At 45.6% G+C, this 24,900-nt stretch overlaps 1 protein-coding gene across 2 annotated transcripts in view; it reads right to left on the bottom strand.

The window, feature by feature from the left end:
- Positions 1–23,035, bottom strand: part of LOC131702095 (leucine-rich repeat-containing G-protein coupled receptor 6-like) — a 53,246-nt gene extending 30,211 nt beyond the window's left edge. Inside the window, exons 1-2 of one of the 2 annotated variants that reach the window (XM_059003936.1) lie at positions 22,564–23,035; positions 1,025–1,096 (exon numbers count right to left, since the gene is read on the bottom strand). In XM_059003936.1, the coding sequence (XP_058859919.1) occupies positions 1,025–1,096; positions 22,564–22,754 (263 nt within the window). In that variant the 5' untranslated portion in view covers positions 22,755–23,035. The remainder of the gene's footprint in view (positions 1–1,024; positions 1,097–22,563) is intronic. The other variant, XM_059003935.1, reaches the window with a different exon arrangement.
- Positions 23,036–24,900: the final 1,865 nt, after the last annotated feature.

Here is a 24,900-nt window from a genome sequence, read left to right as displayed (position 1 = left end):
GGTGGAAGAAGGCTGCAGCTTCTCAGCTTGTCTGCTTTTTTATGATTTATTTCTCCTGCCAGGTCTCTTGTTCTGTGCTTTCAACATGACTTCCTGTTGGCCTCGAGTTAAAGGATGAATCAACACACCATGCGGCCAGATGCGTTCGAAAGGCTTGCAAACCTGCTGGCCTGTTTGATTACAGACCGCGGTCAGCGTTGAACCGCAATTTATTTAGTTTCCATCTCCCAACGTTATAGGAGACAGGAACGGGACCTGCAGTCTAACACAGATCCTGACAAACAGGTGCTCGTGTCACATTTCATCAACAAGCCTGGCTTCAGTAATGGATGTATACACTTCCTCTTGACAAGCCACTCAATCCTCGGGTTACATTTAATGCACAAGCAGAGCGCTGACTTCGCTTTGCAAACTGCCTTCTGCTCTAGAAACTAGGGGGAGACTCAATCTAAACAATACAGCACCTGTGTTACTATTTCCATGAGACTTCCCAGAGTCTCAGCACTTAGAGATTGTTCACATGAGTGTTAAGCATGTGTTTCTCCATCCTGCTGCATCCTGCTTCCAAATCAGAGGGTCTGCTGTCTAGCGAACTCTACATCAAAGTCCAGATACTGGCCCTGGCAGCTGAGCCCACACCGCCACATGGTGAACTTGGGTTTCTCATCATGAACTGAAACTTTGTGAAGTTTACCAGACCCTGCTGTGCTAGAAACAACTACAATCAGCTTCCAAGGGGGCTTCCAGGTGTTACAGGGCCCTGCAGGGCTACGATGCAAAATCAGAATTTAAATACAATAGTGCAAGGATAGTGCGTTAGCTGAGCATCCAGTAACGTGGTGCTGAGGTCAGGTGACTAGCAGGAGGGGTATCTCAAGAGATCTGCGAGTGCAGTGTAAACAGGTGACATCAGAGAGGCTGGTCCTAGGCTGGATCTGTGTTGTATTACTCAGACAGCTGAGGTTTCCGTGGTTCTTTTTTAATGGGATTAGTGCAGTTGGTGGGTTTGGTTTTTGTTACTTACAGCTCTTCCAGGAAGGGCAGGTTGTGAAAGGCGTTGGGCTGCAGCTCACTGATGTTGTTCATACTGAGATCCCTGGAAAATAATGAAAGATAAAGAAAGAGGTTATGGTCTGGGTTTTTTAATGGTTTTCAACATGATTCAAACAGCAGTGAATGCCACCACTGTCCTGTATTAATGCAGCTGGTGATTACTTGACCCTTTTATTAACACCCCAACACAATAATCTACACAGTGTTAAGAAATCAAAGTTTTACGATGGCGGTATTAATTTAGGGTTAGAATTTGGTTTCCGTGTCAATGGTCTCACATTCCCTAGTATTTAAAAGCATTTTTCAGTGTTGGCTCTAGCAGTGCTAATGATATCATAGCCACACCACACCTGCACTTTCACCAGACATTGGTGGAAACAGAACAGAAGTGATATGAATCTTTGCAAAATGTCTGTCATTATATTCTTTATTCCAGATGTTTAATGGAAACATGTTGCTTTTCCTATCATGGAAAATAAAATTCCTAGGTTGTGTGTCTCCTCTGTGTTAGACCGCGACCCCACCCTTACAGGGAGCGGACTGTGCAATCTATAAACACCTGTCTGTCGCACACTGAGATCATGTATAGAAGTTGCATCTCCCAGTTTTTGCTGTCTTTCTTCAGTGCTAAGCAATGGAAAGCAGAACATGGAAATATATGTAAGTGTTTAAAATGTAACGTGACTGTTAATCACGGATGTTTCAATATTACAAACAGGCTTAGCACTGCAGGAAATCTAACCGTTAAAGTCAAACTCCCAAAAGCCACAAAAAAAAGGATCAACATTCTGCAATGCTAAATTGAACACGTTAGGATTTCAAGGGGGTAGCAACTTCCACCCTGCCATCTTTTGGCTCTTAAGAAAATGTGTCCTTTTTTATTCAGATCTCTAATGGAAAAAGAATTGTTTCATCATTCCCCCCTTCCTGAAGCCATGTTCCAAATGAAAGGTTACTCGTTAATTACTCGTGAAATGCGACCACCAGGACAGAAGAAGTAAACACTTTGACTTCAGCACTTTGCTATTTATTTGTTGTGTCAGTCTCTCTAACAGGACAGGACGGCTCTAACTTTTCCTTGGAAAGCTCAGCAGTAAAATAAAAATCATGCTCATTTGAACTGTGAGGTTTTCTTCCCAAAACAGAAATCTAACCAGGGGTACGAGCACAGCAGAGAGGACGGGATTTTAAAGCCTTATCAAATAATTCACATTAAAATGTTGCTCTTTTCTGGATATATCATTTAAAATCTTCCATTGTCCCAAACTGAAACTTTGCTAGTCCTGTATCAACAATATGGGGATTAAAATTTCAAGAGCAATTTCTCAGTTGATTAATGAGTCCTGGACTTGTGAATACTATATATACATGTAATCAAATATCCAAACAAAAGACTGAAAAACCCAGGCCAACTCTTCAACTGGAAAAGCATTCAATCTGAATGAAAAGAATGAGGGCTGTGATCATCACCACGCACTCCGTCATTACAGGAAGGCCAGTCACCTGGTGTAGAAACGGGATGAAATATGTCTGCTCTCTCGCTCACGCCAGCGCTGTGCAGCTCTACTCCCTGATTAATCACTGGACTGCGAGGGGCTGATTCGCTGTGTTTGTCTTGGATGAGATTCCGGGCTGGATCCAGAGACCCTCAGACTGAACGCAGAGTCCCTCACATACTGGCTGTGCATGTGTGTGTATTTGTGTGTGTGTGTGTGCGCGCGCAGAGTCCCTCACATACTGGCTGTGCTAGCCGTCCCTCTGTGTGTGTGTGTGTGTGTGTGTGTGTGTGTGTGTGTGTGTGTGTGTGTGTGTGTGTGTGCGCGCGCGCAGAGTCCCTCACATACTGGCTGTGCTAGCTGTCCCTCTGTGTGTGTGTGTGTGTGTGTGTGTGTGTGTGCGCGCAGAGTCCCTCACATACTGGCTGTGCTAGCCGTCCCTCTGTGTGTGTGTGTGTGTGTGTGTGTGTGTTTGTGTGTGTGTGTGTGTGTTTGTGTGTGTGTGTGTGTGTGTGTGTGTGCGCGCGCAGAGTCCCTCACATACTGGCTGTGCTAGCCGTCCCTCTGTGTATGTGTGTGTGTGTGTGTGTGTGTGTGTGTGTGTGTGTGTGCGCGCGCGCAGAGTCCCTCACATACTGGCTGTGCTAGCCGTCCCTCTGTGTGTGTGTGTGTGTGTGTGTGTGTGTGTGTGTGTGTGTGTGTGTGTGTGTGCGCGCGCAGAGTCCCTCACATACTGGCTGTGCTAGCTGTCCCTCTGTGTGTGTGTGTGTGTGTGTGTGTGTGTGTGCGCGCAGAGTCCCTCACATACTGGCTGTGCCAGCCATCCCTCTGTGTGTGTGTGTGTGTGTGTGTGTGTGTGTGTGTGTGTGTGTGTGTGTGTGTGTCAGCTCGGTGAAAAAATAACAACCCAATTATACGGTAGAATCAAAAACACACGTTTTCTAATTTTGTTTTAATGATTCGTTTAGATCCTGACACTGCTGAGATGATCTCCCGATAAAATAAACTGCATTTACAATATAGGTCCATCGGTGGCACTGTGTGCTATAAAAAATAATCCAGGTAAGAAAGAACCATATTGGAAACTCATAGAAAGAAAGAAAGAAAGAAAGAAAGAAAGAAAGAAAGAAAGAAAGAAAGACTTGTGCTCATTGCCCTGTTACTGGTACAGACGATCCTTGAAACCCAAGGTTAATGTCAGTCACATTGCATTAGTCATTCCAGTATTACTTGGTAAATCTCTAGTTGTACAGATCCTGGTTTATATAAAGTTGTCATGATGGGTCTTGACTGTGCTGTGATGTGGTAGGTAGCAGTAATGAGACTGGCTGTGTGGTAAACATTTTTATAGTAAACAAGTTTGCCTGTGTAGCTGTTCAGCTTTGAAGTAAAGGATAAAAAAAGATATTCATCTGTTTGGCTCATTAGTTTTATAGCAAACAATATGGCCATTGGGGTTGATTAGTTTCATAGTAAACACGGCTGGATGTGTGGCAGTTTCGCAATAAAAGCAATTCTCTGTGTGGCGGATTCGTTTCAACAGTACATAAATTGACTCTGGATTGAAGTTGTCACAGTGAGAATTGACTCTGGATTGAAGTTGTCACAGTGAGAATTGACTCTGGATTGAAGTTGTAACAGTGAGAGCTGTGAGGTTTTGTATGCGCTGCTTTTGTAACCCGTTCTCTGGAATTGATTCTGTTTGAAATCACTAGGTGGTAAACTGTTGACCACTTTACAAATTAACCCCAATGGTTTTTTTGATGATGGAGAAAGAATGCTGTGCTGGGAAATGCCTGGGCACTCATCACATGATTTTTACTACGCTAAAGGGTAGCAACAACATGCCAACGGTAGAATGAAACTACAGAGGTAACATGTATATAAGTGATACACCAATGGAATAACAATGGTATGAACCAGTGGTAGTCGCTTCTATTTATTTCAATACATTTCAGACCTGGCATGTGCCAATAAGGACTTGGGTGGGGGGTGCATTAGACTGTCTTAGGAAGTAGATGGCTCAGGATGGTCGCTAAGGTTAACAATTTGCTTCCTGGCGTTTTCTGTCCAAATGAGTATAAAAATCAAGCCTCTGTTGAGCAAACTAGTCATGCTGAATACAATCCTGTGGTTTGTGAGCTAGGTTTCACATGTTATAGAGTTAGGCAGTTTGCTCGGAAGTTAAATGGAACATGTGCACAGCACTGGATTAAAAGGTGTGTATTATTTCATTGGTAGGTCAATATATTCCAAGCTGCCATTCCCCTTAGGTACAGAACCATTGCCTGCCATTAGGGGTGATATTATTAATCCAATAGCATCTTTTCATAGAAATGCATGGAGCAATACCTCCATTGTCCATCAAGTCAACTATTTCCTCAATGAAGACTCATGAATAAATCTCTTCATCTACACCAGCTGATTGAATGGAAAGCTTGACATTGAGATATTGGAGCCCAGGCATGTTTGATTCTGCAGATGTATGACCTGCTCTGAACAGAACAGATCAGAGCTCACAAAGGCTCAAGAGATCTCTTTTTTTCTGGGTTGGAACAGAAATCAAACTGTCCAAGATGCACATGTGTTTCACGCTCCTAAACCAAGCGCTAGTAATAAAGATATATAATTGTAATAATAGTGTAACCTTGGAGACACGTCCTTCTAATTACCCTGCGTTCCCCTGACTCACTGAAATTGGAACAGCTATCAAACTGCAGAACAAACGTTCCTTCTGATCGGAGGAAGAAAGGGAGAAAATGGGTCTCCCAGATGAGCTTTATATAATCCAGCTGGTGAGGTCATGAGACAAAAGATCTACCATAACTTCAAAATGCTCAATGAGACTATGAGACAGTAACGCTTCATGAACAACTGCAGCAGAGCCCTGAATCTAGTGAAACACAAGCTGATCAGGCTACGAGCTGAAACGCATCTTCTTCTTCAATCTCAGCACCTAATACACTTCTAGAAGCTTTTAAAATGTAATAAAGAGCCCATAGTCTGCTATTCAACCTGCATCTTTGAAGTTGTGCCTATTGATTTCTTAGCATGCATGAAAGTAAGTGTAAGAGCTTTTGAACACAATAAAAGAAAACAAAATGCAAAATCCCTCTTAAGAGCCTCAATCGTTTCCAAGTCAACAAAGTTAATTATATTCAGAGAATTAAAAAAAAAAAAAGATAAAAGTTAACATCAAGATTGGAGGAATCCGCGACAACAACAAGACTCGCTCTGCCTTGGTCGTGTCGAGGCAAGGGGTGCTGAAGGAGGCAGAGTAATACCCCATCTTTGAAGTGGATGTCAAGTGCCTTGTCCTTTCGAGGAGGTATGCTTTAATCTCTAGCTGTTGCTTCATCATCAAAGCTTGAAAAGTGGGGCTGCAGTAGGTTCTTAGCCTCAGGGGTCTCGGAGTAAGAGCGGGTAGGAGCGTGTGCGAGTCCTCTGCCAAAAAAACATTCCCCAGACAGCTATCATGCATAGCATAGCAGAGAGGAAGCATGAGAACGGGGCAGAGCTGGAAGTGCCAGTGCACACAAACACCCACACGCTGGATTAGGAAACGGTGCCTCATGCAAAGCCAGTGTGTCTTTGGTGCAGAGATAAAACACAGTGTGGGGCATCTGGGCAAAGTTGAAATGCAGGTGCGGGTAGTGGGGTGGAGGGCGCAGTTAACAGTACGAACCTGCCTGAAAAAAAAAAAATATAGGTTTGCTCAGATCACGATATTCAAGGTTTGTAAACTGCTTGGAAACGTCTGCTGTTGCGCTGCTGTATAGCATGCAAACACCACCACGCTGCCACATGCTGTATGGCATGCAAACACCACCACGCTGCCACATGCTGTATAGCATGCAAACACCACCACGCTGCCACATGCTGTATGGTATGCAAACACCACCACGCTGCCACATGCTGTATGGCATGCAAACACCACCACGCTGCCACACGCTGTATGGCATGCAAACACCACCACGCTGCCACATGCTGTATGGCATGCAAACACCACCAGCACTCATTTTAAACACACAGCTGTATGCAGCCTCATTGAACGCAATCACAACAAAGCAAGGCTTTAAATACCCGGCCGAGAAAGAACAGTGTTTGCAGTTACAGAATCTCAGCTCCTGGCTCCCATATAAAAGCATGTTTGTTTTGTGATGGTACAACACACACCGACAATGCCGATACGTTGAGAGAGAAATTCGATAGAAGATACTCACAGCGAGATTGGAGATAGTGGAAGCTGGTGCATTACATGTGCTTACACTGTAGTGGACTTGTACTCATTCTTACTACTTCTATGTGATAGTCAGTGGAGACAGAGTCAGGTCAGAGGGTAGGAGTAACCTTTTCTATAAAGAGAGTGGTGAATGTATGGATTGGGTTACCAAGCCTTGCTTTTGTCTCCGAGTTCAAGTATCTTTTAATGCAATCCATTAAAAGACACTTAGCATAGCTCATGAGTTCAACCTTTGCAGATCTGCAAGGCAACCCAGATCCCCTTCTCCTCCCACTCCGAGACCACAGATCATACATTCCTTCCACCAACACTGACGCGCGCAGCAGGAAGGCAATCAGTCTCTCTCAGAAGATCACCTTAATCCTCCTCACACGGAGAAAGGGAAACAGAGACTTAAACAACCTGCCTGCGAGGCTTACTCCGTCTCTCTACAGACCTTTAATGTGACATGTTTGGATAAACACTACACAAGGTTACCCATCCCAGGCTACCTCAAAACCCACAAGACAGACGGCTCCTCCTCAGGTGTTGTGTTTCTCTTCAAAGCTCGGGATCCATTTCAAGGGTCCGCCAATGCCGCTGGCAGTTTAAGCCCACCCCACCCCGCCCCCCTCGTTTGGCAGTTTCTCAGTGTCAGCCGCACACATCTACAGTACAGGGAGATATCCCTGAGTGGTACTGTGCTCCACACTCAGAGAGCTCTGACTGACGTGCACTAAACTTCCTGCGTTTCACCTTACATTCGCACTGCTACCTGCGTTTCACCTTACATTCTCACTGCTACCTGTGTTTCAGCTTCTGTCCTCACTGCTACGTGTGTTTCACCTTCCATCCGCACTGCTACCTGCGTTTCACCCTGCGTTTCACCTTCCATCCTCACTGCTACCTGCGTTTCACCTTCCTAATAATTCCACACACTGTAACTGCTGTATGACTCTCTCCAGTGAGAATGGCTGTGCTGTGTTCATCCATATTATCTGACATGAAACAGAACCTTGTTCTCTTCTGTTTCTCTCTGGTTTTAGCGGGAAGCCTTGTTTGAATGGAAGGCTTTTGCTGTGCAGCTGTCAGTGGGTATAAAAGAGGTTCATGAAAAGTGAAAGGAATGATAACTGCCTTCTTCAAACAACCTGACCGCTGCCTAAACTAATCCAACAATGTCAACATTATGAAATAAAGAAGGAAGAATGTTTACTGTTCCGCCCGTGGACTTGAAAAGGCCTTTGTTTTATCTGACAGCATACAAGCCTCACAATAGCACAGGAAGAGGGAGACAATGACATTTTTTTTTTCTTCTTACAGAAATATTGTTTTCTTTCAAATACTGTTAAACTTCCTGAGTGTGATATCCATTCCTTTCAGAGACGAGAAGCCCCCCTTTCTCTCGCTCACAATGAAAGAGAGCTTGCTTTCACCCGAGGACAAGATCTAAGAAATAAAAAGCCGTCTTTCTGTTTTCTTACTTCTGCGTGTTCTTTTGTTTGGTTTTAAATGGTGATAAATCCGCTGCCTATGAAAAGCAGAGCTCACAGCAGGGATGTTTGTGTTGTATTATTATTGTAGGCTTGGTAATGCAGGGATGTCACGGAGCTCAGCTAATAGAACGCTTTGTGTCTGTTTGTTCACACTGCTGATACGGTCCCCTGGGTTTACACGGGGCTTCTAAGGAGACTACATCATTCCAAGGAACAGGCCTTGCCTTGCTTTGTGAATCCAGATGAGCTAATTCCAGAATAAATCCCATAGGATCTGTAACAGGGGTGTGTTACGGATGGGTGTGTCCGCTGACAGTCAGGAGAGAGACAGGAGGTGGTATTTACCACCGCACGCCATGCGGCCGCGTGGGGTTTATTACCACGTGACAATACCACTGATGGTGGAGCAGGGCCGGCATACATAAACAGCAGTGTAAACAAAATAATTACAAAAAACTCAAAACAGAACACAGTGCAAACACAGCGAACAAAACAACGCTGGCCTACAGGCGTCTGAACGCTCCCTCCACGGCAAGGAGGGTCCTGCCCCAGGAACCTTCTCCCTGAAACCTGACCCTACCCCTAACCCTACTCCTAAACCTACCCTACCCCTACCCTCCACTGCAAGGAGGGTCCTGTTCCAGGAACCTTCTCCCTGAAACCTGACCCTACCCCTAACCCTACTCCTAAACCTACCCTACCCATAACCTCCACGGCAAGGAGGGTCCTGCCCCAGGAACCTTCTCCCTGAAATCTGACCCTACCCCTAACCCTACTCCTAAACCTACCCTACCCCTAACCTCCACGGCAAGGAGGGTCCTGCCCCAGGAACCTTCTCCCTGAAACCTGACCCTACCCCTAACCCTACTCCTAAACCTACCCTACCCCTAACCTCCACGGCAAGGAGGGTCCTGCCCCAGGAACCTTCTCCCTGAAACCTGACCCTACCCCTAACCCTACTCCTAAACCTACCCTACCCATAACCTCCATGGCAAGGAGGGTCCTGCCCCAGGAATCTTCTCCCTGAAATCTGACCCTACCCCTACCCCTACCTCTACCTCTACCCTTAACCCTACCCCTACCCTCCACTGCAAGGAGGGTCCCGCTCCAGGAACCTTCTCCCTGAGAGCTGCTGAATAATGTCACATTAACATATTGAATTACACACCGCTTAGCAGTCTTCCATATGCTTAATGAAAAACTGACACAAATTTTAAAATGTGACATTTTGAAATTATTATTATTGTTGTTATTATTATTTATTTATTTATTTATTTATTTATTTATTAGCAGACGCCCTTATCCAGGGCTACTTACAATTGTTACAAGATATCATACTGTACTACTATTATGGCTTCCAGTAGACTTTTAGCGATATCATTGTTAAATAAAATGATGTTCATCTGGTTTATTTTTATTACGCCTCAATCCTACAATTCTAGATGACGCTAAACTTTTGGCCAGAGCTGTAGACAGATTCCAGCCAACCGCTGACAGGATGCCTCTTCACAGCAATGTATTAATCAGAACTATTAAAAGAAAATTCAGCAGCACAGGTTTCGACCTCAAGATCGTCTTCAGTGAGGTCTAGTATGGAGTTACATTTCCTCACTGTGTGCCAGCAGGGCCAGCCCAGGTGAACATGTGACTAACAGGAGTACTGATACAGAGAGAGACCTGTACACTGTAGCTCTATAGTACACACTGGCGTGGTCAGGGTTGGGTACACTGTAGCTCTATAGTACACACTGGCGTGGTCAGGGTTGGGTACACTCTAGCTCTATAGTACACACTGGCGTGGTCAGGGTTGGGTACACTGTAGCTCTATAGTACACACTGGCGTCGTCAGGGTTGGGTACACTGTAGCTCTATAGTACACACTGGCGTGGTCAGGGTTGGGTACACTCTAGCTCTATAGTACACACTGGCGTGGTCAGGGTTGGGTACACTGTAGCTCTATAGTACACACTGGTGTGGTCAGGGTTGGGTACACTGTAGCTCTATAGTACACACTGGCATGGTCAGGGTTGGATACACTGTAGCTCTATAGTACACACTGGCGTGGTCAGGGTTGGATACACTGTAGCTCTATAGTACACACTGGCGTGGTCAGGGTTGGATACACTGTAGCTCTATAGTACACACTGGTGTGGTCAGGGTTGGGTACACTGTAGCTCTATAGTACACACTGGTGTGGTCAGGGTTGGATACACTGTCGCTCTATAGTACACACTGGCGTGGTCAGGGTTGGATACACTGTAGCTCTATAGTACACACTGGCGTGGTCAGGGTTGGATACACTGTAGCTCTATAGTACACACTGGTGTGGTCAGGGTTGGGTACACTGTAGCTCTATAGTACACACTGGCGTGGTCAGGGTTGGATACACTGTAGCTCTATAGTACACACTGGCGTGGTCAGGGTTGGATACACTGTAGCTCTATAGTACACACTGGCGTGGTCAGGGTTGGGTACACTGTAGCTCTATAGTACACACTGGTGTGGTCAGGGTTGGGTACACTGTAGCTCTATAGTACACACTGGCGTGGTCAGGGTTGGATACACTGTAGCTCTATAGTACACACTGGCGTGGTCAGGGTTGGGTACACTGTAGCTCTATAGTACACACTGGTGTGGTCAGGGTTGGGTATTCATCCCTGCTCTGATCAGCAGCCAGGCATTGCAGATAGAAATATTTAATGTGCAGCTTGCAGAAGCCAGACTCCCCTGGCTGGCAGCTGATTAATGGCTCTGTTAATGATACTTAATGCTGTGAAAATCCCTGCAGTAGCATCAAAGCTGCTAAAGAGCTCCCGTTTTAATAGTTCTGTATGGAGTGAATTAGGACGCGAGGATGGGAGTTTGCACAGGGTACTAAAGCAAGGTGAGCGATCACAGGCACGATACAGACATGTTTATTTAAAATAATCATGCTAACAATATCACTCAAACCCCATTTTAACTACCCTATCTTACATTCAAATAAGGTCCTTGTCTCACTTTGTAACGAATCAAACTGTATCGTTAAGGTTTGAGTGATTTTCATACCAAATTGTGCCAGCTTAAACACAACCCATACAATCTGAAAAGAAACATGGGCACAGTTTAGATGTCTAGAAACTTAGACTGCTATCATATATTGCCTCAAGACCAGTACAGTCTGGTACCACACTGGTTCCATTAATAATCTACAATACTGACATTTACCTAAAAACATTTGAATATAAATCATTATTATTAGAAATTATTACCCATTTAAAAATCTTATTTTTATTTTAAATGCCCTCCTGGATGTAAAGGAGTAGGTAGGAGTGAATAGATGAGTGTAGTGATGCAGTGGAGGTACAACACATACACAGCGACACCCAACCCCACAGTGGTAATGGGGCTCACTCCACCAAACAGCGCGTGCTCGAAGACAGTTTGGCTGAGCACACTTTAGATAACAGGGTCATTATTGCAGCTCAGAAAGAAGTCCATTGCTGGCCGGCGCTGGTATTTCCCATGAAGGGTCAGAAATCTGTGCTATTGCAGCATGTTTAACATTGGGGTCAGGAATCTGTGCTATTGCAGCATGTTTAGCATTGGAGTCAGAAATCTGTGCTATTGCAACATAAAGTACGTTTTTTTCAAAGTCTGTTTTTACGAATCTAATATAGTTTGATATTTATGAAACTGTTCTTCACTGCGAATAACAACTATGGACAGCCCAGCAGAGTCTCAGGAATATCAAAGTTCATTGTATTGAAACAGGGAAGGATCCCAGAGGCTAGCAGTGAAGAGCTCTGCAGGCTGGATTTCTACGAGGTTCTGACAAGTTTATTAAGGGCTTCAGTAAGAGAGGATAAGGACGTATTCATCAGCAGTGTAGTGTTTATCCCTCGAGGATGTTACACTCACTTTCAATGGAAAGGCTAGATTCTCTTTGTCACCTCTGCGGTTTATATATTAACCTACATTACCGGTCTTATTATTATCCCTATTATTACCACTAGTATTTCAACGTTTTATCCTGAATCAGTTCCAAGGTGGGGCATATTAATCCGCTGGCTCACCTGCCAGGATATATAATAGCTCTATTGTTCAGTACGGAAACTGCTTTGTTACCCTGTTTATTCAGGGGGGGCTATTTACACGTCAAGAAACTGAGCCTTTCCTGTCCTGCCAGGACCCTGCAGCCTCGCAACCCAAAAGCACCGGGTTACCTTTCAACGGCAGCCCCTTCACAGGAACAAAAAGATACGACGACAGTGTCTCTCTGTGAGTTGTCTCTGATACCTGCCCCCTTGCAATGCGAACACGCAGGACAAAGAGAAGGGCTTTGTGTTGAAAGGGCTGAGGAAAAGAGCAGATCCCTACGTGCATGCGTGCGTGTGTGTGCGTGCGTGCATGCGCATGTGCGTGTGCGTGTGCATGTGCGTGTGCATGGGCGTGCGTCCGTGTGCGGTTTAATAAAAGATTTGTCAGAGTCACTGATTAAAGCACGCTGAATGGAGTGGAAACAGTAGAAACACACAGGGCTGCTGCTGCTCAAACGATCGCTTTCCTTTTTTTAATTCAGAATCACAGGTAAGTGTTCTTCCCGTCCCACATGCAGACTTGATGGTGGTGATGAGCTAGGTTGTGGTTTGTCAAATGTTTTCCCCAGTGATAGTCAGCTGGATCAGCCAACAGGATATACAGTACATGAGATGTAAACGATACTGTAGGTTCGCACATCATTTACGTCTTTCAAAACTTGTACCGTAGCTCCACGATATACATGTTGACAGTTTTGTGGCTCTGGAATTGACTTTAGCCAGTTCATTAAATTATTCCTGTACAGCAGTAGATTTTAAACCCTGATCGAACCCAACCGTCAAGGTTTTTGCTTCAACCAGGTGCTAAATATTTGTTTTAAACGTGCATTGCTTTCCGGTGCACATAGAGCAGCACTTGCAGACAGCCTGTGACTTCAGACAGCGTGTAGCAGCAGGGATTCCTGTGGAGTCTGTGCTGCCCATCTCCACACTGCATGACAGTGCCGGACTGCTTCAGTAACATCTACAGGGGACGGGAGAATAACTCAATAAAAGCCAGCTGCGTGCCCGGTGTTGATCAAGAGAGGAAAGGATGAGCACCGGGTGCCCCACGGTGAAGTGGCTCTGGTTTGGGATGCAGTGGGTGGTCTCTGGGCCACTCAACCCCCTTGTCGTGGCCGCCTCCACTGTGGTGCGTCACATAATGACGGCAGATTATGTGGTTTCCGGGTGAAATCTCTGCTTTATGGGAAACACAGACAGTCATGCTTGAGAATCAGAAAGTCTATGAAAACAATAATGAAGTGCTTAACTGTGTGCAGACTGGAAGCGCAAAGTGCTGGGAACACAGTGAGTCAGCTGCGTTTTACGGGTTTGTCTCTTCAGTCAGTCTATGAAAAGCTTTGTTTCTCCAGGTGGAAGCTCAGGAGTAGGCTGACCTACCTGTAGAGGAGCACAGTATGAAAGTATCTCCCTGTTCCATATCATAACAGTGCAGGTGCTAATGAGGCAGGGTCTCTGGAATCCAAGATGCACAAACAACTTAGTGTTGGAAAGGGAGAGGTCTGACTTCCCAGACCTGTCTGCAGCTATCCACCCCCAGGAAGACTCCCCAGGAAGAGTGAAAGGGATGCACCATTGAGAGGTATTCAAGTATTCCTCCGCACCAATTCAAATCACTGTGGATTTGGCAGGGCAGCGATGGCCCTACTGTCTCTATGAACAGTGTCATGGCAGGTGTTTGTCATTTTCTGTGTGTTCCTGTACTGGTGTCTTTATAAAGTGCTACTGCTGGGGAAAACCAATTTGTCTCCTTTGGAAATTAATGTATTTATTTGAAGATCGTAATTCATGGAAAGCCTGCCTCTTTCAAAAGGCCCCCTGTTTAAATCAAACATGGATTTAATCACAGCATAGCAGTAATTAGCCCTGTCTAGCCAAGCCCTGGTGTAAATGAATTGAAACAAGGGGAGGGTACAGCACAAAGGAAAGGTCCAAGGATTACATGTATAGCGAGGCTCCTTTATTCTAACCACAAGCCCTGCTCACTGCAGTGCCTCAGATTGAAAAACTTTGCAATAAAAACTTTATGTAAGGTCCTGGGTAAGGAAACTCTATTTCAACCTGTGACAGGGAGGGATGTGAGGGGGGCTCTCCCAGTGACAGGGAGAGATGCGAAGGGGGCTCTCCCAGTGACAGGGAGCGATGCGAGTCTGTCTGCTGTTTGATGAGGAGAATCCCTTCTGGGCTCTCTGAGCTGCTTAATCTGCAGAGCGATGACAGGATGATTTCGCTCCTGTCTCCCTTTGCAGAGAGATTACAGAATGGAATCTGTTACACTTTTAATTATACTGAATCAATAGGACTGTATGTTTCACAAGTAACATCCTTATGTCATGCTCTCTACGTACAGGAGCTGTGTAATAAAAGAATGGCTCTGAGTGGCTGAAAAGACCTTGAGTGTTGTATAGTTACTGATATAGTTAGACACGCACATGCACACACACACACACACACACACACTCACATACACGAATATTAAGCTTGTGAATTCCAAATGGCTCCCTATCTGCTCTCAAATCAGTGATCAGAAAAGGGAACGTCTCCAAGCACTTTCAAAGCAGTAAAACATTGAAGGTGTTGCTAGAGGGAAGATGATTGTAATACAGTGTTCTGCGTTCCTGCGGGCAGGTGGGAATGAAAGGCTGCAGGGTTACCACAGCATCTTGGCACAGGATCTCTCTCTCTCTCTAGTCAGCTAAGGTGCAGCCAGCTGCTTAGTTGTGGTTACACACAGGCAGGCACTGCAATACAAAGCACAGCGATTTCCTGCCTGACTCACTGGAGCACTCGCTTTCTCACCACAATCATATCCAATATTGCATTAGAATACGGCTCACAATGCACTCCATGGTTTCCACATGCAATCACAAAATGTTGCTTACTCTGTTCTGTTTACTCAGCCTTCGGCTACACAAGCTCCCTTTAAACATGGCCTTGTAGTTGATTTTATCAGCCTGTACCCAGCCAGTAAAATCATCTAGCTGTGGCTTATCTAAGCAGAGTATAGCTGATCAAATCAACCCCTTTATTAGACGGACAATAAATCATTTCTAAGTAGTTAATAATTACTGGGTGAAGTTTAAGATGGAGAAATGTCTTCTAATAAATCAAAAGTAGAGCCATAACCTGCAATTTAAGAGTCCCCCAGACTGTGATACCTCTCATTGAAAATACCAAGCTTCATCACAATAAGCGTGACGTGCGCAAGGAAGGCTCCACTAATTTATACCCCGTCACTTTGGGTATTCACCTCCTGAGGGGGTGAGAGCTGTTTCTTTGAAGTTCACATATTTTACAGTCAGTTTATATTGCATTCTTTTTTGTCAGGAGTTGCATTTTTGTAACACGTTCTGCACGGCACAGTTATAAATCCGTGACCCCTTATATAAATCAACAGGTCGTAGCTTGCAATGTGATGGATCTAGCTTTGATCCCATTGCTTAATTCAGTGGTACTCAACCCTGGCCCTCGAGATCAATTCCAGTCCTGGTCTTTATTCCAACCAGGTCATTAGAACCTGCTTGGAGTAAAAACCTGGACTGGATTGGATCTCGAGGACCAGGGTTGAGTACCACTGGCTTAATTCATATTGCAGTGTGCAGTTATACACATGCAGGGTGGAGGACTGAGTCACTTCTTCCAAACGGCCCCCTGCGATACTAATGGAAGAGTTTCATTGTCTGGCACTGAAAAGGAAATAAAGATGAACAGCAGTACGCATTGGTGTACTGCTCTGCTGTTCTCCACGCAGTTCTGTGTGCTGTGACAGCGGCTTCCTGAACCTCTCCACAGGTCTGCAGAGTGGAAAGAGTTACAGACGAGATCCCTGTTAAACCCCGGGGCTCGACTCCCCTGCGAGGAGCGTGTGCGGCAGGCAGCACCTGTCTCTTTCAAAGGCTTCTCGCTGGACTATCATGAAAGGCTTAATCACAGGTTAAAGATCCATGCTGAACATCTGAAGAAAGCCCTGGGCTGATTTATGAACACACCTTCTTGCTTGCAACAGAAAGCATCACGTGAACGATCAACTGCTGCGGCCTTGCGCGGGTCACCTCAGGGTTTGAACTTACAACCTTCTGGGAGCCAAAGCTACCAGCGGAGCTGAAGGAGCTGTTCCTTTGGAGAGTCTGCAGGAGATGCACCCTGGGCTGTGCAGTGAAGACTGTGGGGTGGCCCACTTCAGCAGAACTGTCCCTTTGACCTATACATTCATACCTTTTCTCTAAGAAGTCCTGGTTCAATCCCCCCTGTTGGCACTGCCTCAGGTAATTGACATGATAGATTCATGACTAATCCCGGTTTTATCTGTATTGTGAGATGCATATCCCTGGTGATGGAGATACAGTGGAGCCCCTCACAAATCCTCTTATTGTGATACAACGCAGAAGTCATTGAGAGTGAGAGTGTGTTTCACGATGACTTGCTCCCGACGGCTGCATTAAGAACCCAACGCCCCCCCCCCCCCCCCAATGTAACGCCTTGGCCTTCGCTGTCAGAGCAAGGTGGTTGTTCTGTTGGTCATTTGGGGCCTGCCTTTGAGAAACGTGCATCTCTATCCAGACACAACAGGATTTCCAATGAAGCCAAACCCAAACATTGCTACGGGACAGGGCAGGGTCGTGCCGTCGCGGATGCATGCCATGTCACATTAACATCTGGAAAGGAAGGGTTGAAGACTGGAAGCAGGGCGGGGATCCTTCCTTACTGCCTCACAGTGAGAGAGTGTGCGGGAGGTCTTCCACAGTTTATTTATCCTTCAAGAACTGAAGCGATTTTGAAGCTGGGATCACGGGGCACTAATTGTTCCCGTTTCCCAGTGAGGTAATGAGAGGAAATGAGTAATTACTTCTATATCCATGGAGCGCAGGGCTGGTCTCGAGAGGTCTGTGCCCTGGTGCTTACAGAGAGAGGGCCATCTGAACTGGAACACACAGTGCTGTGGCCAAACCAAACACAAAACCCAGGGATGCTTTTTTGATTGCGTTACACACATTTTAACTGCTTCCAGGGAAAGCTTCCCTTATCCAGGGATCTTCAATTAGAAAGCAATTGTTGTGTATTCAGCTTCCAGTACAGCTCTTCCTACACTATGTGCAAAATTGCATTTAGTTTTACTTTATTACAGAGCTATCTGCGTGGAATAGACTTCAGGACCTGCTAAACAATATCCAAATGTCAGGGAATTGTTCACGATGTTAAGGAGTACATTTCTGCTAATTTTCATAGTATCACAAAAAGATCAATACTGACACATAGCTGCTTGGCTAACTTCACTGAGGTGAGTTCCTACGTGAATTCAAAGTGGGTTCAGATTCCCATATACTCTATGACTGGGTGCCAGCAGTCCCTGCAATTTCTCACTGGGGACAGTGTGTTCCATTGTGGGGCCAGGCAGCGTCTCAGCGTGTGTTTTGGGGTCTTCCCTGGCGGAGGACAGTAGAATGGAGGGTTGCTGTTAGCACCCAGGCATCACATTGCACACACGTGTGCTGAATTCCGGAAGGACTTTTGGAATTTGGAACCTTGGGGACAGTTCTGCAAAGCTGTGATCTTCATTGCTGGGGTGAGAGGAGCAGTACAGACAGGCTCTCACCAGGTAACGAGGGCTACCAAGCCACAAGGGTTACGAGACAGGTGAAAGCTGTTGACCACTGTATACTATATAAACAAAGAAATCTTCTTTAGGTTTTTTTTGGTTTGGTGGGGGGGACCTCCACCATATGAGAAACTGTCAGCTGTGCATAACATATCCTAAACCATTTTACATCTGTACTGTACATACCCATTTTAAGAAATAAGAGTGTTCCCTTTGTGAAGCAGGTGTTTGAGTGGCTGGGAGAGATTTGCAATGCACTCAATGATAATAACCCAGGAATGCTTCTGGTCTGTGCACCAGACGCTCGGGGGCATGTTGCTGTCCTATAGGACATTCCACAAGTCAATATCCAGGATGCTTGTTCCGCTCTGTGATCCCTGGGGGAGTGGATCACAGCCCGAGGGGACAGACATTAAAGAGGAACATTTCTTCTTCTCCTGTTTATCACAGGTACAGAGCAAACACCTCGTGGCCACGGAACAGGAGCTTCCCTCACATAATGATACCCCCCTTTGTTCTGGTCCAGGCGGAAGACAGACAGTTTAGTTGTGAGGATCACGTGCAGACGATCAGCAGCAGATCACACAGCAGCGACGGCAGCGGCGTCACTTCACACGCCATCGAAGGCATCTTCACAGAGGCCCTCACTGCTGCTTCCTGGCCCCGAGCAACAGGAAGCGAAGGCCGTCCCATAACTGAAAACATGTGCCTGCAATCCCCAGACTGCTTCGCAGTTCATTCGTGTTCATTTAGAAAAGGAGCCCACTTTGTTAGCATCTCCCAGCTGACATGTGTCTCTGGGGCTCAAGGAGGCACACGGAGGTCAGCCTCAAAAAGAAAGCAGCATCTCTCATCACACAGCGTTGCTTTGAAACCTGGTGGCTCTCAAACCAATCCCAAACCACAGCACTTGAGATCTGAGATTCACCTTGGGCTGCGTTTCAATGGAAGCAGGGTGTTTTTCTTGAATTGCAATGGAAGCAGGGTGTTATTCTTGCGTTGCAATGGAAGCAGGGTGTTTTTCTTGCGTTGCAATGGAAGCAGGGTGTTTTTCTTGCGTTTCAATGGAAGCAGGGTGTTTTTCTTGCGTTGCAATGGAAGCAGGGTGTTTTTCTTGCGTTGAAATGGAAGCAGGGTGTTTTTCTTGCGTTGAAATGGAAGCAGGGTGTTTTTCTTGCGTTTCAATGGAAGCAGGGTGTTTTTCTTGCGTTGCAATGGAAGCAGGGTGTTTTTCTTGCGTTTCAATGGAAGCAGGGTGTTTTTCTTGCGTTGCAATGGAAGCAGGGTGTTTTTCTTGCGTTGCAATGGAAGCAGGGTGTTTTTCTTGGCTCCTGTGAGACTAAATTGCCAGGTTTGTGGCTTTGTGTCATACGATCTAAATCGAGAATTTATTTTCCATTTTTAGATGCAAAGGATCATTGTGTTTTATATAAGATATATAATCAGGATGAGATAAGATAGCTTTAGTTCTTATTCCTCTGTGCCAATATATGAGAGGTACTGTATGAGAAAAACAGAAAAATGACAGAAGTGGGTAACACTTTCCATCAAGTGTCTCGAATTACTGTGGATTTACATAGTAGATACTCAGTACATATATCTGTACTTACACATAACTGCAACGTTATTCTGCATAGTTACAATGCACTTAATGCGTAAATGTGTGTGTCTAATCTGCCAATAATTTGTCTGAGTGTTTGATGTTGTAAGTGGCTAACTCCTGGCCAGGGACCCAGAAGACAAACTGTAAGACTTGAGAATGCTGTAGCTGTGCCAGACCAATATTATTTGAATCTGGTGCTGCATGATATGCAAAAAACAAACAAAGAAAAACAAAGTACAATAAATGTCATTATTGAGAAAGGAAATTAACCATTACAACGGTAAACAACTATCTATTAATCTATTCAGAGTTTTACAGCTTTCATTTTTAACTCTTAGAAATACTAAATAAATAAATAAATAAATCCAGATCTTAAAATAAAAAAAGGTGCTACTGTGCTGCTTATTTGGTGCAATTTCACACGGGCACTTGAGCCCTGCTGTATTCTCACAGCAAACTGTTAAAAAACATCTCTCCATCTGAGTGAGCGACGCTGAGGAGCAGGAGAGCTCCCACACACTGTCAAGGAATGCAGGAAAACCATGACAGTGATGAGAGCCAGCGCTGCCACGGGATATCAACTCTCACACGATCCTCTACCTGCTACCGGGTACAGCTCTGCCATAGAGAGCCTTCACATGAAACTCAGCACCATGACAGTGATGAGAGCCAGCACTGCCACGGGATATCAACTCTCACACAATCCTCTACCTGCTACCGGGTACAGCTCTGCCATAGAGAGCCTTCACATGAAACTCAGCACCATGACAGTGATGAGAGCCAGCGCTGCCACGGGATATCAACTCTCACACAATCCTCTACCTGCTACCGGGTACAGCTCTGCCATAGAGAGCCTTCACATGAAACTCAGCACCATGACAGTGATGAGAGCCAGCGCTGCCACGGGATATCAACTCTCACACAATCCTCTACCTGCTACCAGGTACAGCTCTGCCATAGAGAGCCTTCACATGAAACTCAGCACCATGACAGTGATGAGAGCCAGCGCTGCCACGGGATATCAACTCTCACACAATCCTCTACCTGCTACCGGGTACAGCTCTGCCATAGAGAGCCTTCACATGAAACTCAGCACCATGACAGTGATGAGAGCCAGCGCTGCCACGGGATATCAACTCTCACACAATCCTCTACCTGCTACCGGGTACAGCTCTGCCATAGAGAGCCTTCACATGAAACTCAGCACCATGACAGTGATGAGAGCCAGCACTGCCACGGGATATCAACTCTCACACAATCCTCTACCTGCTACCGGGTACAGCTCTGCCATAGAGAGCCTTCACATTAATTACCACAAAGTGGGCTTTTTATTTTGATTTTTACAAATGATCCGTTGAAACAAAGACACTTTATGAATGAAAACACTCCAGCATCTAAGAGTACAGCGAGTCCCTGAAACAAGCATTGCACTAGATCTGAAATAGTGCGCATGCTTTAATCCACACTAGACTGTTTACAGAGTTTAACACCAAATATCAAATTTGATTACTACAGAATGCAATTTACACCAGCAAACAGTGGGGTGGAAATAATAATTTTATGCAAAAATGTACTTATAGGTCAATTTTTAAAAGTTTGAAAAACAATCTTAAAATGAACAATAAAGCAACGAAACTGAAACTTGGGAGAGGGTTCTTTTGCTTTAAAAGGTGTCCAGCCTTTGAATGCAGGGAAGGGCTGTTATAGGTGTTAATACTTCACCGGTAACACTACTGTGAGTCCCCACATTAATCTTACAAGTTGTTTGTTGTTTGCTAAGATCACCAGTTTTATCTTACTCAGATAAAACAGGACAAACTGCATTTTGGTGTAAAGACCCTGATATCTCCCCAGAACTATACAAAGTAATGCATTTTCTTTACTCTCATCCTCTCTAAACCTGCAGCAAGTGATGCCAAAGCTGAAGCATTCAGATTTCTGTACTGTATTTCCAGTCTTAGTGCCCTGTACAGCACATGAAAAACACCCGTCTCAAAACCCTTTCACTCAGACACAGCTGCCACAAACAAACTCAACAATCTCCCTGCAAGCTGTGCCATTCCATACGACTTCCAATCCCCCTGCAAGCTGTGCCATTCCATACACCTTCAATCCCCCTGCAAGCTGTGCCATTCCATACAACTTCCAATCCCCCTGCAAGCTGTGCCATTCCATACAACTTCCAATCCCCCTGCAAGCTGTGCCATTCCATACAACTTCCAATCCCCCTGCAAGCTGTGCCGTGCCATACAACTTCCAATCCCCCTGCAAGCTGTGCCATGCCATACAACTTCCAATCCCCCTGCAAGCTGTGCCATTCCATACAACTTCCAATCCCCCTGCAAGCTGTGCCATTCCATACAACTTCCAATCCCCCTGCAAGCTGTGCCATTCCATACAACTTCCAATCCCCCTGCAAGCTGTGCCATTCCATACAACTTCCAATCCCCCTGCAAGCTGTGCCGTGCCATACAACTTCCAATCCCCCTGCAAGCTGTGCCATGCCATACAACTTCCAATCCGCCTGCAAGCTGTGCCATTCCATACAACTTCCAATCCCCCTGCAAGCTGTGCCATTCCATACAACTTCCAATCCCCCTGCAAGCTGTGCCATTCCATACAACTTCCAATCCCCCTGCAAGCTGTGCCATGCCATACAACTTCCAATCCCCCTGCAAGCTGTGCCATTCCATACAACTTCCAATCCCCTGCAAGCTGTGCCATGCCATACAACTTCCAATCTCCCTGCAAGCTGTGCCATTCCATACAACTTCCAATCCCCCTGCAAGCTGTGCCATGCCATACAACTTCCAATCCCCCTGCAAGCTGTGCCATTCCATACAACTTCCAATACCCCTGCAAGCTGTGCCATTCCATACAACTTCCAATCCGCCTGCAAGCTGTGCCATTCCATACAACTTCCAATCCCCCCATGCCATACAACTTAACACATGTGAAAAAGAAGCAGTCTGCTCCTGCAAGCAGAGAGGAGCTCAGAAACTCCATGGTACTCACAGGTAGGATGTCAGAAGGTGGAGGTCGCTGGGCACTGCGGACAGCCCGAGCTCCGAACAATCCACAAGGACCAGGATGCCATCCTGCTCACACTGGCACGCTGGTGGGCAGACTGGTGTCGAGGCAAGCTCCTGGGGTCCGTAGCCCAAAACACTGCCCACAAACCGGAGAAGCAGGCAAGCCAGCAGCATGTCGATCCCTCTCTTAATGAGGTTTGTGAATGGAAGAGCAGCTGTGTGTGAGCGTGTGTGTGTGTGCGCGTGTGTGTGCGCGTGTGTGTGTGCGTGTGTGTGTGCGTGTGTGTGTGTGTGTGTGCGTGTGTGCTTGCTTCTGTCTCTGTCTGTATCTGTGTATCAGTTGGGATATCCCGTGAGCCGCTCTCACAGTTCACTGCTCATGTCAGCCTCTCCCTGTGCCTCCTTCCTTCACTCTGTGTCTCTTTTTCCCACATTGAGACATTTACCTATTGATGTGGAAGCGTCAGTGTTCTGAGGGCTTTGCTTTTCATTGGGTGTGCTGGGCTGGGGTGGGACTGTGCATCACAGTGAAGGGGAGGGGCCACTCTCTCCACATTCTCCTCAGGGACAGGGTTTTCATTCAAACAGGGGAAGGAGGCAGGAGAGAGACAGGCTAACCCATGCAGAAGTGCACATACACAGACACAAACACATGCACACATGACCAACCAGTATTCCATACTCTCGTGTATCTGCAACGGAAATGACCCTTTATACTTGTCAGCTAACTCGCTGTGATGGGGGTTCTGTTAGCTGAAGCCCAAAAGTTTTAGAGAAGCTTTACTGCATTTAAAAACCTGGTCCTAATTTACATCAGATACACTCCAAGTGAAGCTCATCCTTATATAAATCGTACAGGGTTGCATAACAAATGTTCCGCCGACGCAGACGTCAAATCTGTTATCGTCTAGCATGAGATGCATTGAGATGCATTGATCTGCACCGCGCTTCGCTGCTAAAGATTGTATCTCTGAAAGAGCAGAGCCGAGATAAGACCGATGAGGGATCTGGAGCAGACCAGGAGGACTCAAGCATCTTTCTTGCTGCAGTAGTGCCTGCGAGTGGAATTGATAGCTGTGACGCACGCACCACCACCCCCACTGTGTTCACCAACATACCCACAATCTCAACGGTGCCTCTTGTGGCTGGAGCACTTCCGTGCTGCTGACTTGCCCTTGAAGGGATGGCTGGAGCAGTTCCTCCCATTACCATCAGTGTGTTGCAAAGCAGCACTGCCATATTATAAATGAGATCCAGGACGAGCACACAGCCCAAGGAACCGATCATCCAGCTCCCCTGCAGATTACATTCCCTAGAATCGCAGTCCAGGAAGGGCACCTGCTTCCCCCTGGTGAGCCTTTCCATGATTCCAGTTTAATACGACAGGAAATAATCTTGCACTGGAAAAAAAATCCATTATTCTGTGAATATCTGTGTATTATCTTGCAATAAGATATATCACACAGATACCACACTGAAGAGGTTTGTGAAGAAACGTGTATGTCATCCAATTCATCCAACTCCACAGATGCAAGCAATGCCACTGCATAACTGTGTAACGAATGGAACAACATGACATCACAATTCAGTCCAGTCCTTCACTAATGACTTCACAATGCAGTGACATCATTATTGTAACCTACTGAGACCTGCCCAGCTGAACTACTGACAGTGGACTGTGACTAACCACTTTGGTTTTGATTAAAGGATGCATGATTATTATGGGATGGTATTCTACAGGGAGATGCATGCTGGTTCCCTGGGTGACACTGAACCTCACAGAATGTGTTTAGGATAAGAAGCTCTCAGCTGGATGAAGCTATTAAAGTGAAGCGATTTGACTTAAAGAATAACTTCTGCCTGCTATGTAACAGTAGTGTTACAAATTTCATTTTAAAAAACAGTCCATTTTACTTTATTTGATCCATTTTTATTTTTTTTGTACCACCTTATCTGTTTTTTTTTTTTTTTTTGTTTTTTCCCCTCACCCAATTTGAAATGCCCCGTTTGAATTTTGAACTCTGGCGACAGGGGTCTTTGTTATTCCAATCCAAGTAAAACTATCTGCTGTTTTTCCCATAGAACCCTAAAACAGGTTTCCTAGACAAGTTTCAGGAAGACTGCTTCAGCAAGGAGCTGGAGACGAGCCTCCGAAGAGAACGTTCTGTTCTGTCACTTGAAACCAATACGGAACGTTTTCCAAAAGTTTTTTTCCAAAGTTTTTTAAATGGTAGTTTGAGGAGGATGGAACAGCAAATCGAAAGAATGTTTTTGCAGTCAAGGGGTATCCGCTAACACTTCAAAATGGAAAGGCTGTGAG

The sequence above is a fragment of the Acipenser ruthenus genome, chromosome 29 (genome assembly GCF_902713425.1).
Source record: "Acipenser ruthenus chromosome 29, fAciRut3.2 maternal haplotype, whole genome shotgun sequence".
NCBI classification, from domain to species: domain Eukaryota; kingdom Metazoa; phylum Chordata; class Actinopteri; order Acipenseriformes; family Acipenseridae; genus Acipenser; species Acipenser ruthenus.
This window is presented reverse-complemented; position numbering and strand designations above follow the sequence as displayed.